The 17153-nt window shown below is 39.5% G+C and overlaps 1 protein-coding gene across 7 annotated transcripts in view; it reads left to right on the top strand.

The window, feature by feature from the left end:
- ARHGAP26 (Rho GTPase activating protein 26) overlaps window positions 1-17153 on the top strand; it is a 416835-nt gene that overhangs the window by 239769 nt on the left and 159913 nt on the right. For all 7 annotated transcript variants that reach the window (XM_053666461.1, XM_037141721.2, XM_053666462.1 and 4 more), the window contains exons 14-17: window positions 1263-1337; window positions 12126-12213; window positions 13868-13926; window positions 15433-15538. In XM_053666461.1, coding sequence (XP_053522436.1) covers window positions 1263-1337; window positions 12126-12213; window positions 13868-13926; window positions 15433-15538 — 328 coding nt within the window. The remainder of the gene's footprint in view (window positions 1-1262; window positions 1338-12125; window positions 12214-13867; window positions 13927-15432; window positions 15539-17153) is intronic.

Genomic DNA, 17153 nt, shown 5'->3' with positions numbered 1-17153 from the left:
AGATACAATGGTGAGGAAGACAGTCACTGTACTGTGAGTTTATATTGTAACTGTGGGGGAAAGACAAAAAAACAAAGAAGATAATTTTAGATATTATTAACTGCTATAAATAAGATAAAGGGGGAGCCAGATATGGGCCAGCAGTGTTTGTCGTGGAATGTTAGATTGAAGAGGTTGCTTTTAAGCTGAGACCTGAATGTTGAACAGATCTGGGACAGGAGTGTCTGGGTGGAGGGAGTCCTGTGCCACGGCTGTGACTGGGGGCCTGAGCTAGATACGTTGGACTAACAGGAGGACCACTCTGCAGCAGAGCGGAGTGGTTGATGAGATGGTCCAAGCTAGGCCTGTGCTTGATCGTGTAGGGCCTCGTAGGCACAGTAAGGTTTGATTGTGATCTAAATGCAATGGGAAGCCATGGGAAGGTTTTAAGAAAAGAGAAGGTTTAAACGGATTTATACTTTGAGTTCACTTTGGCCAGTGGTTGAAAAATGGACATCAAGGGAACAAGACAGGAAGCAGGACACCAGGTACCACATATGATGGGCCTGGGACCAACAGGAAGAAGTCACTTTAGATCTTAGTGTGAATTATCATCCCCTTTGTAAATGATGCAGTGGTGATCTCATCTGTACTTAACAAAGGACTGAGGTGGGTTAGTTTTTGGTTCTTTGCGTGTTTGAAGGGAAACCCCTTCCAGTCTGGTTGTACATTTCCTTGCGTCGAATGAAGATGGTCCTTCTTTTTCTTTATAATGAATATTTTCATTATAAATGAATGGATTTTCTAATTTTTCAGTTTTGGCTAACATTCTCCAAGATTTAAAATGTCCTTAAACCTCAATATTTTCATTTTGTATGTGAAAATAAGTTGTGAAGTGTTTATCCTTTTCTGAAGTATGAATTTTTATCATGTAATTTTTGGCTTTTTAAATTAAAACACCAGTTAACTATGATCTATTTAAAGTATATATTTTGCATCTTTCAAAACTCTTCAGATGCTGCCTTTGGCAAGGGAAGAGGAAGGTTCCTTTTCTTTCTGATGACTGAACTAACATGAGGGCTGAAGTGTGCAGCACATCCGTGAAATCTTAGACAGCTGTACCAATTGCACTCCTTTGCTAAGAGCAGAGCTGAGTGACAGGGGACTTTAATTAAAGCAGCTTTTAGAAGGACCGAGAAAATGAGAACAGTGCCTTTGGCTGGGTTGGCTTGACTCATGTTTTGATGTACCTCTAATTAAATCATCACTGTTTCTCTTCTCAGGGATCAATGAGCAAGGGCTCTACCGAATCGTGGGGGTCAATTCCCGAGTGCAGAAGTTGCTGAGTATCCTGATGGGTGAGTGCAGCCCTGGCTCTGCCAGACAGGCCCCAGGGGACACAGAGAGGGCACCTCTGAAAAGTCACCAGGTCCGTATGTATGGATCACCCACAGGGAAGGAATCAGAGTGTTCCAAGAGGTAACACTCAGAACAAGCTCCCTCACTCAGCTGTTTTCATGGCTGCAGGAGTTCCTGGGAGAGGTACCGAGGGCAACTGGATGAAACAAAAAGTGGCAAATCCAAGGCACCAACCCTTTCTGTTTGGAGCCTTGGCCACTGCCAGTCCCAGGGGCGCTAGGTCGCTCATGTGACCACCAACCTCTACTCTGTCTTTCATAGCTCATGAGTCCCTCTGTCTTCTCTGGAGACAGGCATTTAGTGGGGCACACCTCATGTCTGAGGAAGGGCATCCTTCTAGCCCATAGAGGACCTTGGGTCTCTTGTTCCCTGTCAAAGAAAAGGCGTCAGATGACTCCCAGATAAAATATATGTAAGCAGATAATTCTTCTGATTCTCTTTGCTTCTAGATTTCAGCCTAGTCTCTCATCTGAGCAGCAGAACCTCCTGTGCAGCTGGCTGATATAAATATGAAGCTACTATCTGTGAATGTGCCATGTTTGAATCAAAAACCCATGAGCCAGTGAGCCAAATTTGCGTAGGCTGCAGATTTCCTGTATTTTTAGAGATATAAATGCAGCCAGCCTCAGTGAGTCACATGGATTTAAATGGCAAACAGATCAGATTTCACAGATCAGTGGCTGTTATTTATCCCCATGGAAGCCCAGCCATATACTTGGAGAGATGGACTATCACTCAGGGTTCCACTACTCAGTGTCCCGGGGAGGGGCACTTCTCTTGTTAGTATTTGTCATTTCTTTTGCCGTTCCAGTTTCTAAAAATAGTTTTCACATGCAAAGAATTGTCCTCTCTTGTGTCTTGTGTTGACGAGAACAACTCCGCCTCTTTTTGAGACACTCCTTGCTTCTTGTAGGTAAAACTCTACTATATTGCTAGTCACACTGAGATCTTTCATTTGAAACTATGATTATTTTTAAGGTACTTCTTGGGAATCTGTTTTTGGTTCAGATTTGGAATATGGTTAGTCTTTTTAAAAAATAACTTTTATTTTAAGATAATTATAAATTCACATGTAGTTGTAAGAAATAATATAGAGAAATCCTGTGGTCCTTTACCCACTTTCCTCCAATAGTAACATCTTGCTGGGCTGTGGTACAGTCTCACAACCAGGGTATTGATACAGTGGAGATGCAGAACAGTTCCATCACCATGAGGATTCATCGTGATGGCCTCTCACGGCCATAGTCATCTGCCTTACTCCCATTTGTAATGCCTGGCAACCACTGTTCTGCTGTCCATTTTTGTAATTTTGTCATTTCAAGATTATTATATAAATGGAATCATGTATCATGTAATATTTTCTGATCGGCTTTTTTTTCAGTTGGCTTCTTTTCTGCACAATTCCCTTCAGATTTACATCAATAGTTATTTTTTTAATTGCTGAAATTTGTGTATGGGTTTTTTATATGAACATTAATTTGTTTCAGTAGGATAAATACCTAAGAATACAGTTCCTGGGTTATATGGTGATATGGTTAATTTTTGAAAAATTCTAATGTAAGGAAGAATTAAGAGTTTAACAAGTCAATCCTTAGTCTTTCCATTTCTGATCAGAGCTGCAAACTTATGGAGTGTCTGCTCTCTGAAGCAGATTGCCAAGTGCTAGAGATGAAACTTTAAAAAGATTTATTCCTTGTCTTCAGACTCCCTTGTCCAGTAGGAGGGAGATATGCATGCATATGAAAGCTGTAATGTAAAATATGATCCTGGTGCCTAACATGAACTGGATCTGGAACTTGAGTATGAAGGAGAGAACAGATGAATAATTCAGATGCAGGCAGTAAGAGCAATAGCATGGGGGCAGAAATCAGGCCCTGTGGTGGCTATAGCAGAGATTACTGATTTTAATTTCATTTTAATATTTGCAAGTACTCAAGGCTGGGACAGGAGAGTTAAAGCTGAAAAGCTGAGATGGCCCCATTTGCTGAAGAACTTGATTATGGTGTTAAGGAGTTTGTTTTTTTTCCCTGTGTTGGAAGTAAGATGCTATTAAAAGTTTCTAAGTAGTGGATTTGTGTGTGTTAAGACTATTATACACAAAAGTGTCAAGAAGGCAATTCAGAATAATTTAAAAGCAAAATAAAAGGCCTTTGTTTGCTCATATAACTGGTTTGCAAGATGGCAAAGAGGGTCTAGGTGCTCCAGGGACATCTTTACATTTGTGGGAGCCTTCTCCATGTGTTTGTCTGGCTTTTCATTATCCATGACGTCTGCTTGTCTTGGTATATTCTTCATTGGAATGTCCTAGGTAGTTCAGTCTCAGCAGTCCTTGGAGCTTGCATCACTGAGAAGAGAGTGTGTTTCTTGATAGTTTTGGCAGAGGTTCCCAGGGTGGACTTTGATTAATCAGTATAAGGCCATTCACGTGAATCATTTCACAATCTCAGGCCAATCACATGACCTACAGCAGATGGATCCAGATGGCCTGGATCCTGTGTGTCTCTCTGGTAATCCTGAGCCATCTCTGTGAGGATGGCAGAGGGTAGGGTGGGGAGGGGCTTTGTTTGTGGAACCTTGTGGACTGAGCAGGATTACTAACAGAGTGATGGAGGAGTGCTTTCCTGGAGTGGCTACTGGATGATAACAGAGTTGTTAACTAGATCAGATGCTAGTCTGAGGAGGATAACACTGACAGCAATGTGGAGCATGCTTTTGATCTTGGAAAGATAATGAGGAAGAAGACAGTTGCAGTAGATTAGGAAGAGCATGCGCTATCAAAGGCTGCACCAAATAGCTGCTCTGAGGTTAGGAAGAAAGGATGGGCTCAAAATGGAGAGAGGGAATCAACAGGATTTTGCAACCAACTGGATGCGGACAGGGGAGCAGAAGGGGATGAAAGGTTTCAAAGATGACAGATTTTTCTGTAAGGCGACTAATGAAAAGAATGTGACATTTTAGATGCATTTGCTAATCTAAAAGAGAAGCACCTTAGCTCAGTTGTGCTAATAAGCAAAGGGTGGTATGAAAAGATCTTGTTTTTATCACTTTTCTTTGTGGCCCTTGAACAAGATATTTGTCCTGTTTTCTTCCTTCCTTTTCCTAAAGACAGATATAATCATGAACATCTGAGAAATGTCATGAAAAACTAATAACTAGCAGCTGAAAGTCACAAGGCCAGCTGCCTCTGCCAGGAGGATACTGCAGATAGACTAGAATCCAAACTGAGGTTCAACCAGAGCTGAGAAATGAACATAGCGCAAGATCTAATCAAAAGTGGAATACAAAAATAATACTGAATATAAACTGTATTTGAAAAATTAAAAAAAAAGACAAGTAGAGAATGGTATCTGTGAATCTCTCGACCAGTTACATTAAACAGTGTGGATCGTGGAATTGAGGACTCACCCATTAGGCCAGGGTGACTCCAGACCTGAAGGCCAAGCCCCGTCTCTCTTCTCTTTTGTGAACATGCTGTCATCTTCATATGTTTTGGGCACTGGCACTAGAGTGGGTCAGCAAGAGTGTAAAATAAACATGGCTTCTGAGCGCCGACCATTCACTCACTATTCCTGTATTCTGTATTCATTGCTTGCCCAATTATATGCCAGATTTGGATTATTTGTTAGAGTCTCTCAAAAGTGGAGTAGTGTATTTTTACTATTTAAAGTATGGGTTAAAATTAAGTAAAACCAAAGACTTCCTTTGATCACTGAGTTTACTGTGTGCACTCCTAATACATTGGGGGACTTCAGGTGGGAAGAGGGAACATAGGAGCCAATGATTTGAGAACGCCTTTTTTTTTTTTTTTTTTTACTGATTAGGATTCCTTAAGAAAGCTGGCTAGAATTTCTCATAGCAAATGCAGTGGAGCCTCATGCTTCTGTCGCACCAAGAGCTACCCTTGACCCCTTCCCTCTAGCAAGGGGTCATTGCCTGTGAAGGGTGAAAAGGGCTCCAGGAAACTTGCAGATTCCTAGAAACAGAGTGACTTCCATGTATGTGCTGTTTCGTGTTTTTCTCTGCCTGAATGTGAAGTGGAGATATATCTTTTTAAGTTTTAGCTTAATGTTTCAAAAATATAAATCAGCTGTGTGTTTGTTCAGTACATGCATGTCTCTCTTCCTGTATATATTATAAATACCTTTTTTTAGATTAAAAGTTATAAGTTGTCATAGTAGGAAATTTGGAGACTGACAAAAGGTAGAAGGAAATAACAGTCTTGCAGACCACAGATAACCTTTATTGACCATTTTATCATACCACTATCACCTTTTAAATATACTATCCTATAATATATTAAAGTGTTTTCAAAATTGTAATGACACTACATATTTACTGCCTATTAACAGGCTTTTTCCATGTAGTAATATAGAGTGTCTATTTTCTGATGTTATTCAAGTTCTGCTGGAGTATGACATTCTTTTTGCCATGTATTCGGGAGATGTACTATAACATTTTGATCAGTCCCCTAGTCTCAGATACATAGACTGGTTGCAATTCTTTGTCATTCTAGAAAGTACTCAAGTGAACATCCCCATTGGGGCAAGACAGCACTTTGAAGTTAGACAAGTTACATTTCTACTCTCCATCTGTTTAACTTTACACAAGTTGTTTAAACCTTCCTGGTCGTCTGTCATCATCTGTAGTAATAGTCACTGTCTCTTTAACAATGTGAGGAATGAAATGAAGAGATGTATGTGGGTTGCTGCATCTAGAGCCTCCAATTGTTAGTCAATAAATGTTAAGCTATTACTATTTTTAATTTTTATATGCCTATTTAATTATTTCTTTCAGGTTTATTTTGTGATGTTGACTTCCTGGATCAAAATTCATACATGTTTTCAAGGTTCTTCACTAATATTCCCCACTTTGCTGTCAGCCAAGTCTGAGGAGAGTATCCTGTCCCTCACATCCTTGCTATCTTTATTACTTTTTTGCATATTAATTAAAAACGTATTTTTAAACAAATCTCATTTTTATTTAACTTTGCATTTCTGTAAATCTAGGTGAGTTTAGACATTTTTCCTAGGTTTCTTGCTAGGGAGTTATATTTCTCCCTCCATGAATTGCCTGTTTGCATTTTTAGCCTGTTTTTCCATTGATGTGGTCATCTTCCGGTGGTGGGACCTGTTTAGATATGGAGGCCATGTTAAATATATATATTTCAGATTATCATTTATCTTGAACATTATTGATGTACTTTTGTTTTTGCTTTGTCTTATGAATATTTTATATTTATATGAAGTCCAGTCTTTTACAAAGTCAATCTTTTTTCTAAGCGGATTATACACATTAAAACACCTTGCTTGTTCCAGGATTGTGAAACTTTTTTGGTCTTCTTAAAAACCACCTGGAATTTATTCATTTACAATGAAAACTAATTCTCCTTTTCCTCAATTACTTATTCGAGTGACTGTTAACTGTATAGCAAGAGATTGTCCCCCTTTTCACTCTTTTATTATTAAAAGATTCTATTTATTTAGTTTTAGAGACAGGGGAAGGGAGGGAGAAAGAGAGTGAGAGAAACATTGATCAGTTGCCTCTTGCACATGCCTAAACCGGGGACAAACCCGCAGCTTTGGCATGTGCCCTGACCAGGGGTCAAACCAGCGAACTTTCACTTTGGTAACCTTTTGCTTTGAGGGAGGATGCCCAGCCAACTGAGCCACACAGGTCAGAGTGCTTTTCACTACTTTAAATATCACCATATAGTCATTCTTTTGCACACACTGAGGTCTGATGAAGGAATTCTTACATATATTTTTCTAGAGAAAAACAAACTTTTTTGTTTGTTATTACACAATTCTCAAAAATAAAAAAAATACATTATTGTCACTTTGCACATTTTGTCAGCTTTTAAAACTCTTCTGTTTAATCAAAACTAAACACAGAGAAGTTTATAAATCTTTGTGGTTAAATTCACTGTGGATACTTGTAAAATTGGATGACTGTTGTATTTGATTCCCTCTAACTTTCTGGCATTCTTAAATCTTTCATTTAGTGTGGTCCTAGACACCTGAATAGATTTCTCGTTGTTCAACTATTGGTCATGGTTCTGGGAGAAGTCGAGTTTATTCCTGGTTAATCAGAAGTGTGCTGAGGTTCTTCCCTTGCCACTCTCATGTTTCTTTTAGGACTTTCCCCCTTCTGACTTCACTTACCTTGATATAAAGGGACACCCCCCATTTCTGTCCCCGGTCTAATTTCACTACTTGGATTGTAAACTCAAGACAGTTCTGTGCACTCCAGGAAGCAGCTGGGGTGCTAGGGTGGCATGAAGGCAGTGCCGCTTGGCATCCCTCTCCAAAGGGGCTTGGACTGTTTTTGGGTGGGCAGAGGACGCTGGCCTATCTCATCGTTCCTGCCAGTGGGGTCACTCTCATACCTAAATATAATGGTACAACCTCTGAGGGGCGGGTGAGCAATATATTTCAAAATTTAAAGTGCACATACTCTTTGACCTAGAAATTCCACTTTGGGGATTGTTTTTTAGAGGTAAGACATGTAAAAATATCACTGTTCATCACAGCCAAACCAGGGAACAACCTTAATTTCTATGAATGGGATATTCAACTACGGTGAAGTACTGTGAGGTAGATATGTTTGTGTGCTGATATGGAGCAATTTCTTAAGATATTGCTCAATGAAAATTGCAGTGCATGAAATGAATGGCATGTCTAGTGTTCTTCTGTTCATGTTTTTAAAAAGCTGTATTCATATTTTGCACATCTATGCATATGTTGTTGAGATAGCACGCACACACATAAAACTGATGATAGCAGCTGCCTCCAACATAGGAAAGGCTCACCTTTTCATGGGTATCTATTTGTTTTGCTTCAATACATTTTTTTACTGTGTGCATATAGTACCTTCTGTGTTGAAGGAAAAACAGTTTTAATTTGCCTACATTATACTGTGTTATTAGGAAATGTAGGAGTTACATAGGTGACTTTCCTAATCATTTCCTCCAGGTCCCTAGTGATTTGTCAGCAGCATAACAGGGGACTGACTATAGATGGATCTTGGGACTGATCCAGTGACAGTTCTAAGACCATCTCCCTCATGAACACTGCTGTCAGTCGGTGTCTCCTGTTTTCCCAAATTCATGCGGGAGTGGGTTAGGGAGGAATGCACTCATTTTTCCTTACCCGCATGATTCCTTTTTGTTCGTTGAGCTGCTCCTCTAGCCTAGGACAGTTTTACTAAGGACTGCAGTGGTCAAGTGACAGGGCAGGGAGAAAAGGACTGAGTTCTGAAGAAAATTTTACATTATGTCTCTGCATCTTGTTCAGATGTTACCAGGAAGCTTCTTTCTGTAGGTGAACAGAGCATCGGTAGGCAGGTATAGAAATCAGTGGCACTTTCTGAAAATGAGGTAGCTTGGTAGGTTGTGTTTAATTTAATTTGAATATAAAATGAATTAAAATGGACATGTTCAAGTTATGAGCTTTGCCTCATCGGTGCTATAAAAAGCCCTTTAGCTGGGCTGTAATTTGGCTCTCTTGTCTGTAATGCTACACAATATTCCTATGGTTACAGAGCCCTAATAAGTGGAAGCTAATCATTAGTTTGCTAAATGTGGTGCATGGAACAGTTCACAACTCCCAGACCTGCCAACTGCTGCTCGTTTAGTGTCACATTCACTCTTCTTGGGTAGAAGTGGGTTTGTTCCTCAGACAAATGTACAGTAACGTTTGTCTTGCATCCAGGAACCACGCAGTGTGGCAGCTCTCCATGTGTCTTGGTCACGGGAGGGGAAAAGGTCATACTAAGCAGAATGTTTGGGCACCTATACTTATGTGGAAGAAACCATTAAGGGGATGTGAGATGACAAAGCAAGGAAAGAATTAAAGCTGTGAGGTTTGGATGATTTGTTCACTTTTCAGAAATTTGCTGTGATAGAACTCTATGGAGGCTACTGTTGTGTGGGGCCTAGAGATAAAATCATGCTCTTCAGGTTCTTGTTTCATGTGACATGACAGACTTCATTATTGCCCAGAGTCACCTGCAAACACATACATGTGTTGCCTTTAGGAGCCACACATTTTATGAGCTGGGTCCTTTCTTCTCTCATGTTCCAGTATGTGTCAGGGGAACACAGTAAGAGCAGTAGGTGCTAGCTGGATTTGTGCCTTCACCTGGGGATTACGCCTAAATCCTTAAGCCATTCATGACTATTTGGCTTCCTCCTACTAGGATGCAAGTGAGTTCTTTCCCAGTGCCCACTTGTGAGTCATTCCTCCTTCCAGCTGGAAGGTGTTGGCCCTTTCTTCTTACCCAGAGAAAGACAGTCCAGTGCCTTTTTTCTTGTCCAGAAAGAGACAGTCGAGTGTCTGTCTCTACTTGCCTGCTGTATTGTTTAGATCTCTTTGGCTCATAAAAAACAAACAAACAAAAACGGAAAACCTGACCTCAAGTGGCTTAAGCAAAAGCACATTTATTGGCTCACATGACTGAAAAGGCATGGTGAGATACAAGGGCTCAAATAACATCATCAGGACCCACTTTTTGTGCTTTTCTCAGCTCTGGTTTTGTTTGTCACACTCACTCTCAGGCTCTGTGTTGGCACTTGGAGCTGTTGCAAAACCTTCCAGGTGCAAGCCCAGCAGGAAACAGCAGATATCCTTTCCTGCGTGTGCTAGAAAAGCCACGAAGTTCACTGTGATTCAACTGACTTAGGTCTTGGGCCAACCAATGACCTCTGAACCAATCCAGAGGTCCAGAGAGAAACCGTGCTTTGATTGGTCTGTCCTGAATCTCATTCCCCACCTCTGGAAAGGCAGAACCTCACCTGAGCACTTGGAGTAGGTATGTGAGGAAAGGGTAGCAATAGCCCAAATGACTCCCTAGTAACCCAAAAGAAAACAGGGTGCTGTGTAGAATGGAAAGGGAATGGGAGATAGGAGGCAAATCACTAGTCTTTAGTATGAGGAAGCTGGATTTTCCTTCCAGTGCACTGAAAAGTCTCTACTTCCTGCCGCCTTGCCCGCAGACGGTGGGTTCTCCTGGCTTGTGAAGCAGGCCATGTTCTCCAACACCTGCTTGTTTTTCTTAGCTGTCTGTGTGCAGCTCAGGGAGACTACAAGAATTATCTTTTTAAGCATAGTACACAGTTATTTTAAAATATACTTATTTGTTTAAAAGTCCACGTAAGAGACAAAAGACATAATCAGAAGCTGATATAGTTATGGTGGCTCTCATTGCATTTATTGGTCTAAAGCAATTTTTAAAAATATATAAAAGTAATGGAATCAGGTCATTCTTTAGAAAATATAACAGTTGTAATTCTCCCAGTATTAGGTAGGAATTTCAAGTTTGAAAGTAGCTTAAATCAAAAAGGAGTGGTGTGATTTACAGGTAGGTAAAGGTTACATCCACAGTTAATGGCACACAAATCTAACTGAAAACCAAAACAAAACAGAGACATATTTGTTTCAGATTCAGCCTGTGGATTACTAGTGTTCTGCCATTGGGTTAAAGATCAAAAAGCATGAGCCCACAGTCAAAACCGGATCCACCATGAAGTACTTCAGTTCTGTTTTTTTTATTGCCTTTTTCTTAAAAGATGAGCAGGTAATCAGAAACCCGAGGTATTTTAACATAAAAGATAAAAACTTAAAAACACACAAAAATGGACTACCTTAAAAAACACAAAACATCAAAAAGAAAACTACCATTAATATCCTTAGAGAGATAAGACAAGATTTTGCATCCTTCAAGCAAGAGCAAGATGCTATTATAAATGGACATTAAACAAAAAACAAGAACTCTTTGTAATAAAAAAAAAAGTATAGCAGATACAAGGTAGTAAGAGTGATGCTGCAGAGGTGGGAGACGTTCCTGTAAAGCTCCTGTGAGTGCCCCGCCTCTGACTGCCCCACCGCTAACGCTCTCTCAAAGTCCGTCTTTTGGGGTGTTCAACAAGGAAAAAGTTTAGAGGTACAACAGAAAATAAGTTATTGAAATTCAGAATTTCTCAGCAGTTTTTGCCTATAAAAATAAAAAATAAATAAAAGTAACAGAGTCAAGTCATAGTTCGGAAACATAAAAACCATAATTCTACCACTCTGACCCAACCACTATTTTAATTTTAGAGGATTTCCTTTCAGCTTTTGTTCATGTGAATTTCTCACAAACTTTGAAATCTTGATTTTTCTTTTTTTGCTACATGATTTTAAAATTATTTAATAATTTAGACATTTCTCATATTGCTTGGTAGCCACCATTATCCCATAAAAGCAACATTCTGTTAAGTCGATCTACCATAATTAAGTTAATCATTTTGTATTATCAGACATTTAGGTTGTCTCTTTGTGAATATTTTTCTAGTAGTCTATGTTAAACAGGTGGTTGGTATGTAACTTTTCTCATGTCTTATCTTATTTCCTAAGGATAGATTGTGTAAGGTGGGATTACCGGTTTAAAGGGTATACATAAACATTTTTATGACTCTTGATACGTATTGCCAAATTGCTTTTCAAAACTGCTGGATTTATTTCTACTACCTGCAGCAGATTATGAGAGGATTAAGTTTCACTGCATTCTTGCTAGCAGTAGACATTTGGATTCTTAAACATTTTCCTAATTTTTAAGAGGTAAAAAATAAGTGTCCTTTTGTTTTAATTTGGATTTCTTTGGTTAATAGTGAGGCTGAATGATTTCTGTGTGCTTGATTTGGTAGCTTTGTTTTCTGCTCTGCTTCATGCATTGTATTTTCTTCATTTTAGACCCCAAAACAGCTTCTGAAACAGAAACGGATATTTGTGCAGAATGGGAGATCAAGACCATCACTAGTGCTTTGAAGACCTACCTAAGGTAGGGACTTTCCATTAGCAGGGCACAGTGCCAGCTTGTTATCAGGCAATCAGGAAGAAAGCAGTTTTATTTTCAGCCTCCAGAGAGCTGTTGGGTGGGTGTTTGAGATGTGGAAACAGCTTATGTGTGGGTGCAGTTAGCTCAGCTGGCCAATCCGATTGTAAATCATCCATAGTTGATGGGTCACTATTGTGCAGTGGTGCCATGAGTGATTTAGGAAGCTTTGTTCTCTATAAGAAGCTACTATGACAATTAACCTTTAACAGAACCGAAGTTACGGTATTTCCTGAAATCCCTGAATACTCTATTAAGAAAAGAAGGAGTCTCATCCCATTCCATTGTGAATGTATGATTATGTACCCTATGTATTTTGATAAATTTGTGCATTGCAGATTGAATATATTGTTGACATTGATCCTTAAAAATGAGAATTTAATGGAAGTCCTTTTAGATTTCTTCAGTTTAGATTGGAAAATGTCACTTTTGAGACATTGGGGAAGAGCATATTTTCCATCATAATATATGTGATATTCCTGCTGCCTCCCTCGACCTCCCTCAGTTATTAAGAAAGTATGTAACTGTCTAGTTGCCTACATCTCAGTTTCAGGAATAGATTGAAATTTATGCTGGACTTGAAGGGTAGGCACACTATTGTTCTTTAACGTAGTTTTTACTCAAAAAGCTGGGGGTCTAGTCTTAAGCAAAGAGGAGAACTATCATCATAGGTTGCGTAAGCATTTGTACAGGTTCTGTGACCATTCTCTTGGCTCAAAAGCAAAGTAGGAAAGTCACAAAAAAGGAGTTGGTGATGCAAGTTTTATTGGCTGTTGGAGGATTGATGGAAGGATCTTCAAGTCAGGAAGAAGACATAATGCAAGTGATGACTAAAAGTTAGTTAAGGGATTTGATAAGAGTAAAATAAAATCTGAGGCAACAATAATGTATAGTCTGTTGAGAAGCTTATTATTTGGACTATCAGAAAAACCTCAGATTTATAGTTTAACATATTTATTAAGTATTTATACACTTATTAATTTCATTATAGTTTACACAAAACCATATTGTAGAGGTTTGCATGTAGCACTACTTTTTGCATGTTGATGGTGATTTGCTAATAAACAGTAAGTCTAAAATAGCAGGTAAAATTTGACTATTTCATGCCTAATGTCAGGGGTTCTAGTCCTTTGGCATTCTTGAGCAGAGTTCCATGGTGAATTTGCCACAAAAACATCTACAAAAAGTCTCTCATAGTATTTACAGGTGAACCGATTGTAATAACAAGGTGCTGGGAAGATGAGGGTTTAAGTGCAGGTGTTTGCAAATGTTTAGCTAGTTGCCTGTTTCTCAGGCATATTTTAAAATGCTCTTGTTGATGGGTGAGTCACTGCCTAAAAAGGAAACCTCTTGGTTTGGGCTAGACCTTTTTGTATTAGTTGCGACAATAAAACAGTTGTATCTATTTCCTTAAAAAGGAGAGAGAATTAAAATTTCAGGTAACATCTCAGGACCTTTCAAAGGGAGAGTAAGTTGAGTTACTGTTGTTTCCCTGTGTGTCTTCAAAAAGTGTAATACAGTTTGGCAGTCTCTAGGCTACTATGTAGAGAAAATAGGATTGTTTTTATTAAGCTAACTAGTGTATAACCTTTTATTCCAGAATGCTTCCAGGACCACTCATGATGTACCAGTTTCAAAGAAGTTTCATCAAAGCAGCAAGTAAGTTTTCTATTTTGTCACAGTTTTAAGGGGGAAGGGAACAGATTTTTCTGTATCCCAAAATAAATATTATCTAACACTTCATATTCTGAGTGTAAACTACCCCCACACACCCATGAGTTCAACACAGAATAAAAACGAGACCCATTTGGGATTGCTGAGGGCCTTGCTACTACACTGAATTTACAGTGCAGGAGAGAAACTTCTGAAGTGTGCTTTTGAGGGTGAGAAGAGGATAGGAAAGCAAGTTTGCCTTTCTAATTTTGATTATTGGAATTCTAACTCTTTGGGTTTTTCCCAGCCTTTAAGTAACATTTTGCAGAATGAATCAAACTTTGCACATTACCTAAATTGAGTACTGGAAGTGTTTCCCTGAATGTGACACCATTTATATAACTTCTCAGTCTGCTTTCTATCATGACTTCCATTTACAGCTTCTAATCATTCTTCAGCTGTATCATCCAGGTCTCTAGCACCACATTAATGGCATTAAAATACATAAGGATTAGGTGCAAGCTAACCTAAGTGTGCTGGAATCTGTCTACGTGGGGCATGCCTGCTGTAGGGGCAGTGAGATTCTCTATCAGATTTAAATCTGGCATGAAACCCCACAGTGCTATTACACCCCTAGCCTGTGCTTCTCCCTACTTTCTTTATGTCTTTAGAGTTTGTTTACCCTGGTAGCTACTACTGGCCTAATTGAGTAGCAAGTAGTGTTCTGACGGCTGTATCTACTTATAGTTTTCCCCTTCAAACAGGGAGGAGAAAGGCATGGGAGAAAGCTAGGAGTGAAGATAGTGTTTATGTGATTTCTTTCCCAGAGAAATTCCAAACCCATAGCAACCATTTTCTAATTAAATCTCACATCAGTCCTATAAATAGGTATGGACTACCCTCCTTCTACTTCCCAGAAAAATGGAGCCACTTACCCAAGTCCAACCAAGAGTACACGGCAGGCCATGATTTAGGTTACAGGTTGGCAGAAAGATTGACATATTTACGTGCCATTTCTTTCTTCTGTACCAGACTGCTGTCATGCATGGTTTGAGAATAACTGGACATTCATTGCCTTTGATTTCTTTGATACTGTCCTGAGGCATTTTGCTATTTGAGACCCTTGTAATGTTGTTCGCTTATGATTTGTTTATCACTTGCTGAGTGCATGAAGTTCCTTCTTTCCTTGAAATGAAGCCGTCACTCTAGGGAGTCAGCTGCTTCCAAGTTTGTTTTTGCTCTGTTCAGTTGACTGGCTCCATTTCATCATGTCATCATTTTGGCTTGATTTTTTGATGGCCCCTTTTTTTTTAAATGAACTCTTTTACAGAAAGCACCACTAAGAGCACTTGTACATATAATCATTCTAGTCATGAGTACACAGAACAGGATCTTAACCCTTTGAGAAATCCTCAGTCTGTCTGTCCAACCTCTGTTTTCCTTTGATTTTGTCTTGTAAACTGATTTAGCTGTGGCACTGATCAAATGTTAACCTCCCTCCTACTTTTGCAGAGCTGGAGAATCAGGAGTCTCGGGTCTCTGAAATCCACGGCCTTATTCATCGGCTCCCAGAGAAAAACAGGCAGATGTTACAGCTGCTCATGAACCACTTGGCTAAGTAGGTTTAAGAGTGATTGCTGGCCCCTTTCTCACCCCTAGAAAGTTCCTGTCTTAGCACTGAAGCTGGTCTCAGTTCTGCTTATGTTTGCCTCTCCCACTATTGCATCAGGTATGCTGGAGGCTTAGGAAAGAAATGTGTGAAATGTTAACTGCAGAGGATAACAGCAGCAAATGCCAGATGGTCTTTGCAAAGTGGGCTGGGAAAGTGCCCCGTGCAACCAGACTGCCAGATAGAGTTTTCAGGGGGGGTTTCCTCTTGCAGTGACCAAGGGTAAGCAGGAGTGTGTTGTTTATAGTAAGGTCACCATGCAGAGTTTTCTGGAATTATATGTTCTTGTAACAATCAAGGGGGAACAGGAATATTTTGTGAGTTCACAGACCTTAGATTTGAGGTAAAGAGGCCTGGGTTCCAGAGTTCACCCTGCTCTTAACAAGCCACTTAACCAGCCCTAGACAAACCACTGACCTCTCAATTCCTTAATTTCTTCACCTGTCAAATATAGCTAATAGACTCCCTTTTATCTACAATGTCATTGATTTTTTAAAGTTACATGTATTAAAGTCTTTGAAGAAGTATAGAGAATAAAGAAATAATACCCACTTAGCCTTTAAGATCATCAAAGCATTCAGTGGGGGCCTGATTTTCCTGCTGGAAATATTTATATTCTTGGAATGGTTTTGAATTTTGTGTGTCTACTGTTGCTTGACCCTTTCCAGAATGGTCTTACTGTCTTCCCTTGTTGTATCAGTTATTGGATGTCTGCCTGTTCTAACCTGCCACTGCCTGATGAAATGTTCTTGATTGGAACTGGAGCATAAGAAAAGACAGAGTCTAACAGTTAACCTAAGTTGTTAAGCCCTGGATTCCACTGATCTGATGTAAATTTGGACCTTTCCCACACTTGTTCATGCCATTAAGTCATTTCTTTGGGACAGATTGATACTTTGCTGAGGGAGATTATGGTGGTTTGTTTTCATATTTATACCAAGAGCTGGATTTTACCTTTTGGAGAGAGAGTACATATGTGACCACAAAGATTGCCACAGGTCTCAGTATGAAGAAACAAGAATGATTTGCCTGTTGGTGAAAAGCAATGAGGCAGTAAAGGGTTGCTCCATTATTGGTCAAGTGTCTTTCTTACCATGCTGTAGGAGAACTGCATTGCGATAATTGTGATTTCATTTTATTATATATTTTTAATTAATTAATTTATTTTTAGAGAAAGGGGAAGGGAGGGAGAAAGAGAGAGAACCATTAATGTGTGGTTGCCTGTCATGTGCCCTGACTGGGAATTGAACCAGTGACCCTTTAGGTTCGCAGCCTGGCACTCAATCCACTGAGTTACACCACCCAGGGCATGATATTGTGATTTATAAAAAATATATTTTGGCCATTAAAATGGCCAAAATATATTTTTATGTATATTTGGTCTTCATCTACAATTCCTGAAACCTTCCTCACAACTTCCTGAACCCTTGGAATTTCCTAAGTGTTGACAGGGTAAAGAGGTGTTTTTTGTTATGGTGATGAGGTGACTTTTGGAGCCAACCCTGTGATCAGAGGATTGGAACTTTCAGTCCTGCAAACTCCCACCTGAGGTTGAGTCAGTTGC

The sequence above is a fragment of the Artibeus jamaicensis genome, unplaced genomic scaffold (genome assembly GCF_021234435.1).
Source record: "Artibeus jamaicensis isolate MK-2021 breed Jamaican fruit bat unplaced genomic scaffold, CSHL_Jam_final contig_456, whole genome shotgun sequence".
Taxonomy (NCBI): Eukaryota; Metazoa; Chordata; class Mammalia; order Chiroptera; family Phyllostomidae; genus Artibeus; species Artibeus jamaicensis.
This window is presented reverse-complemented; position numbering and strand designations above follow the sequence as displayed.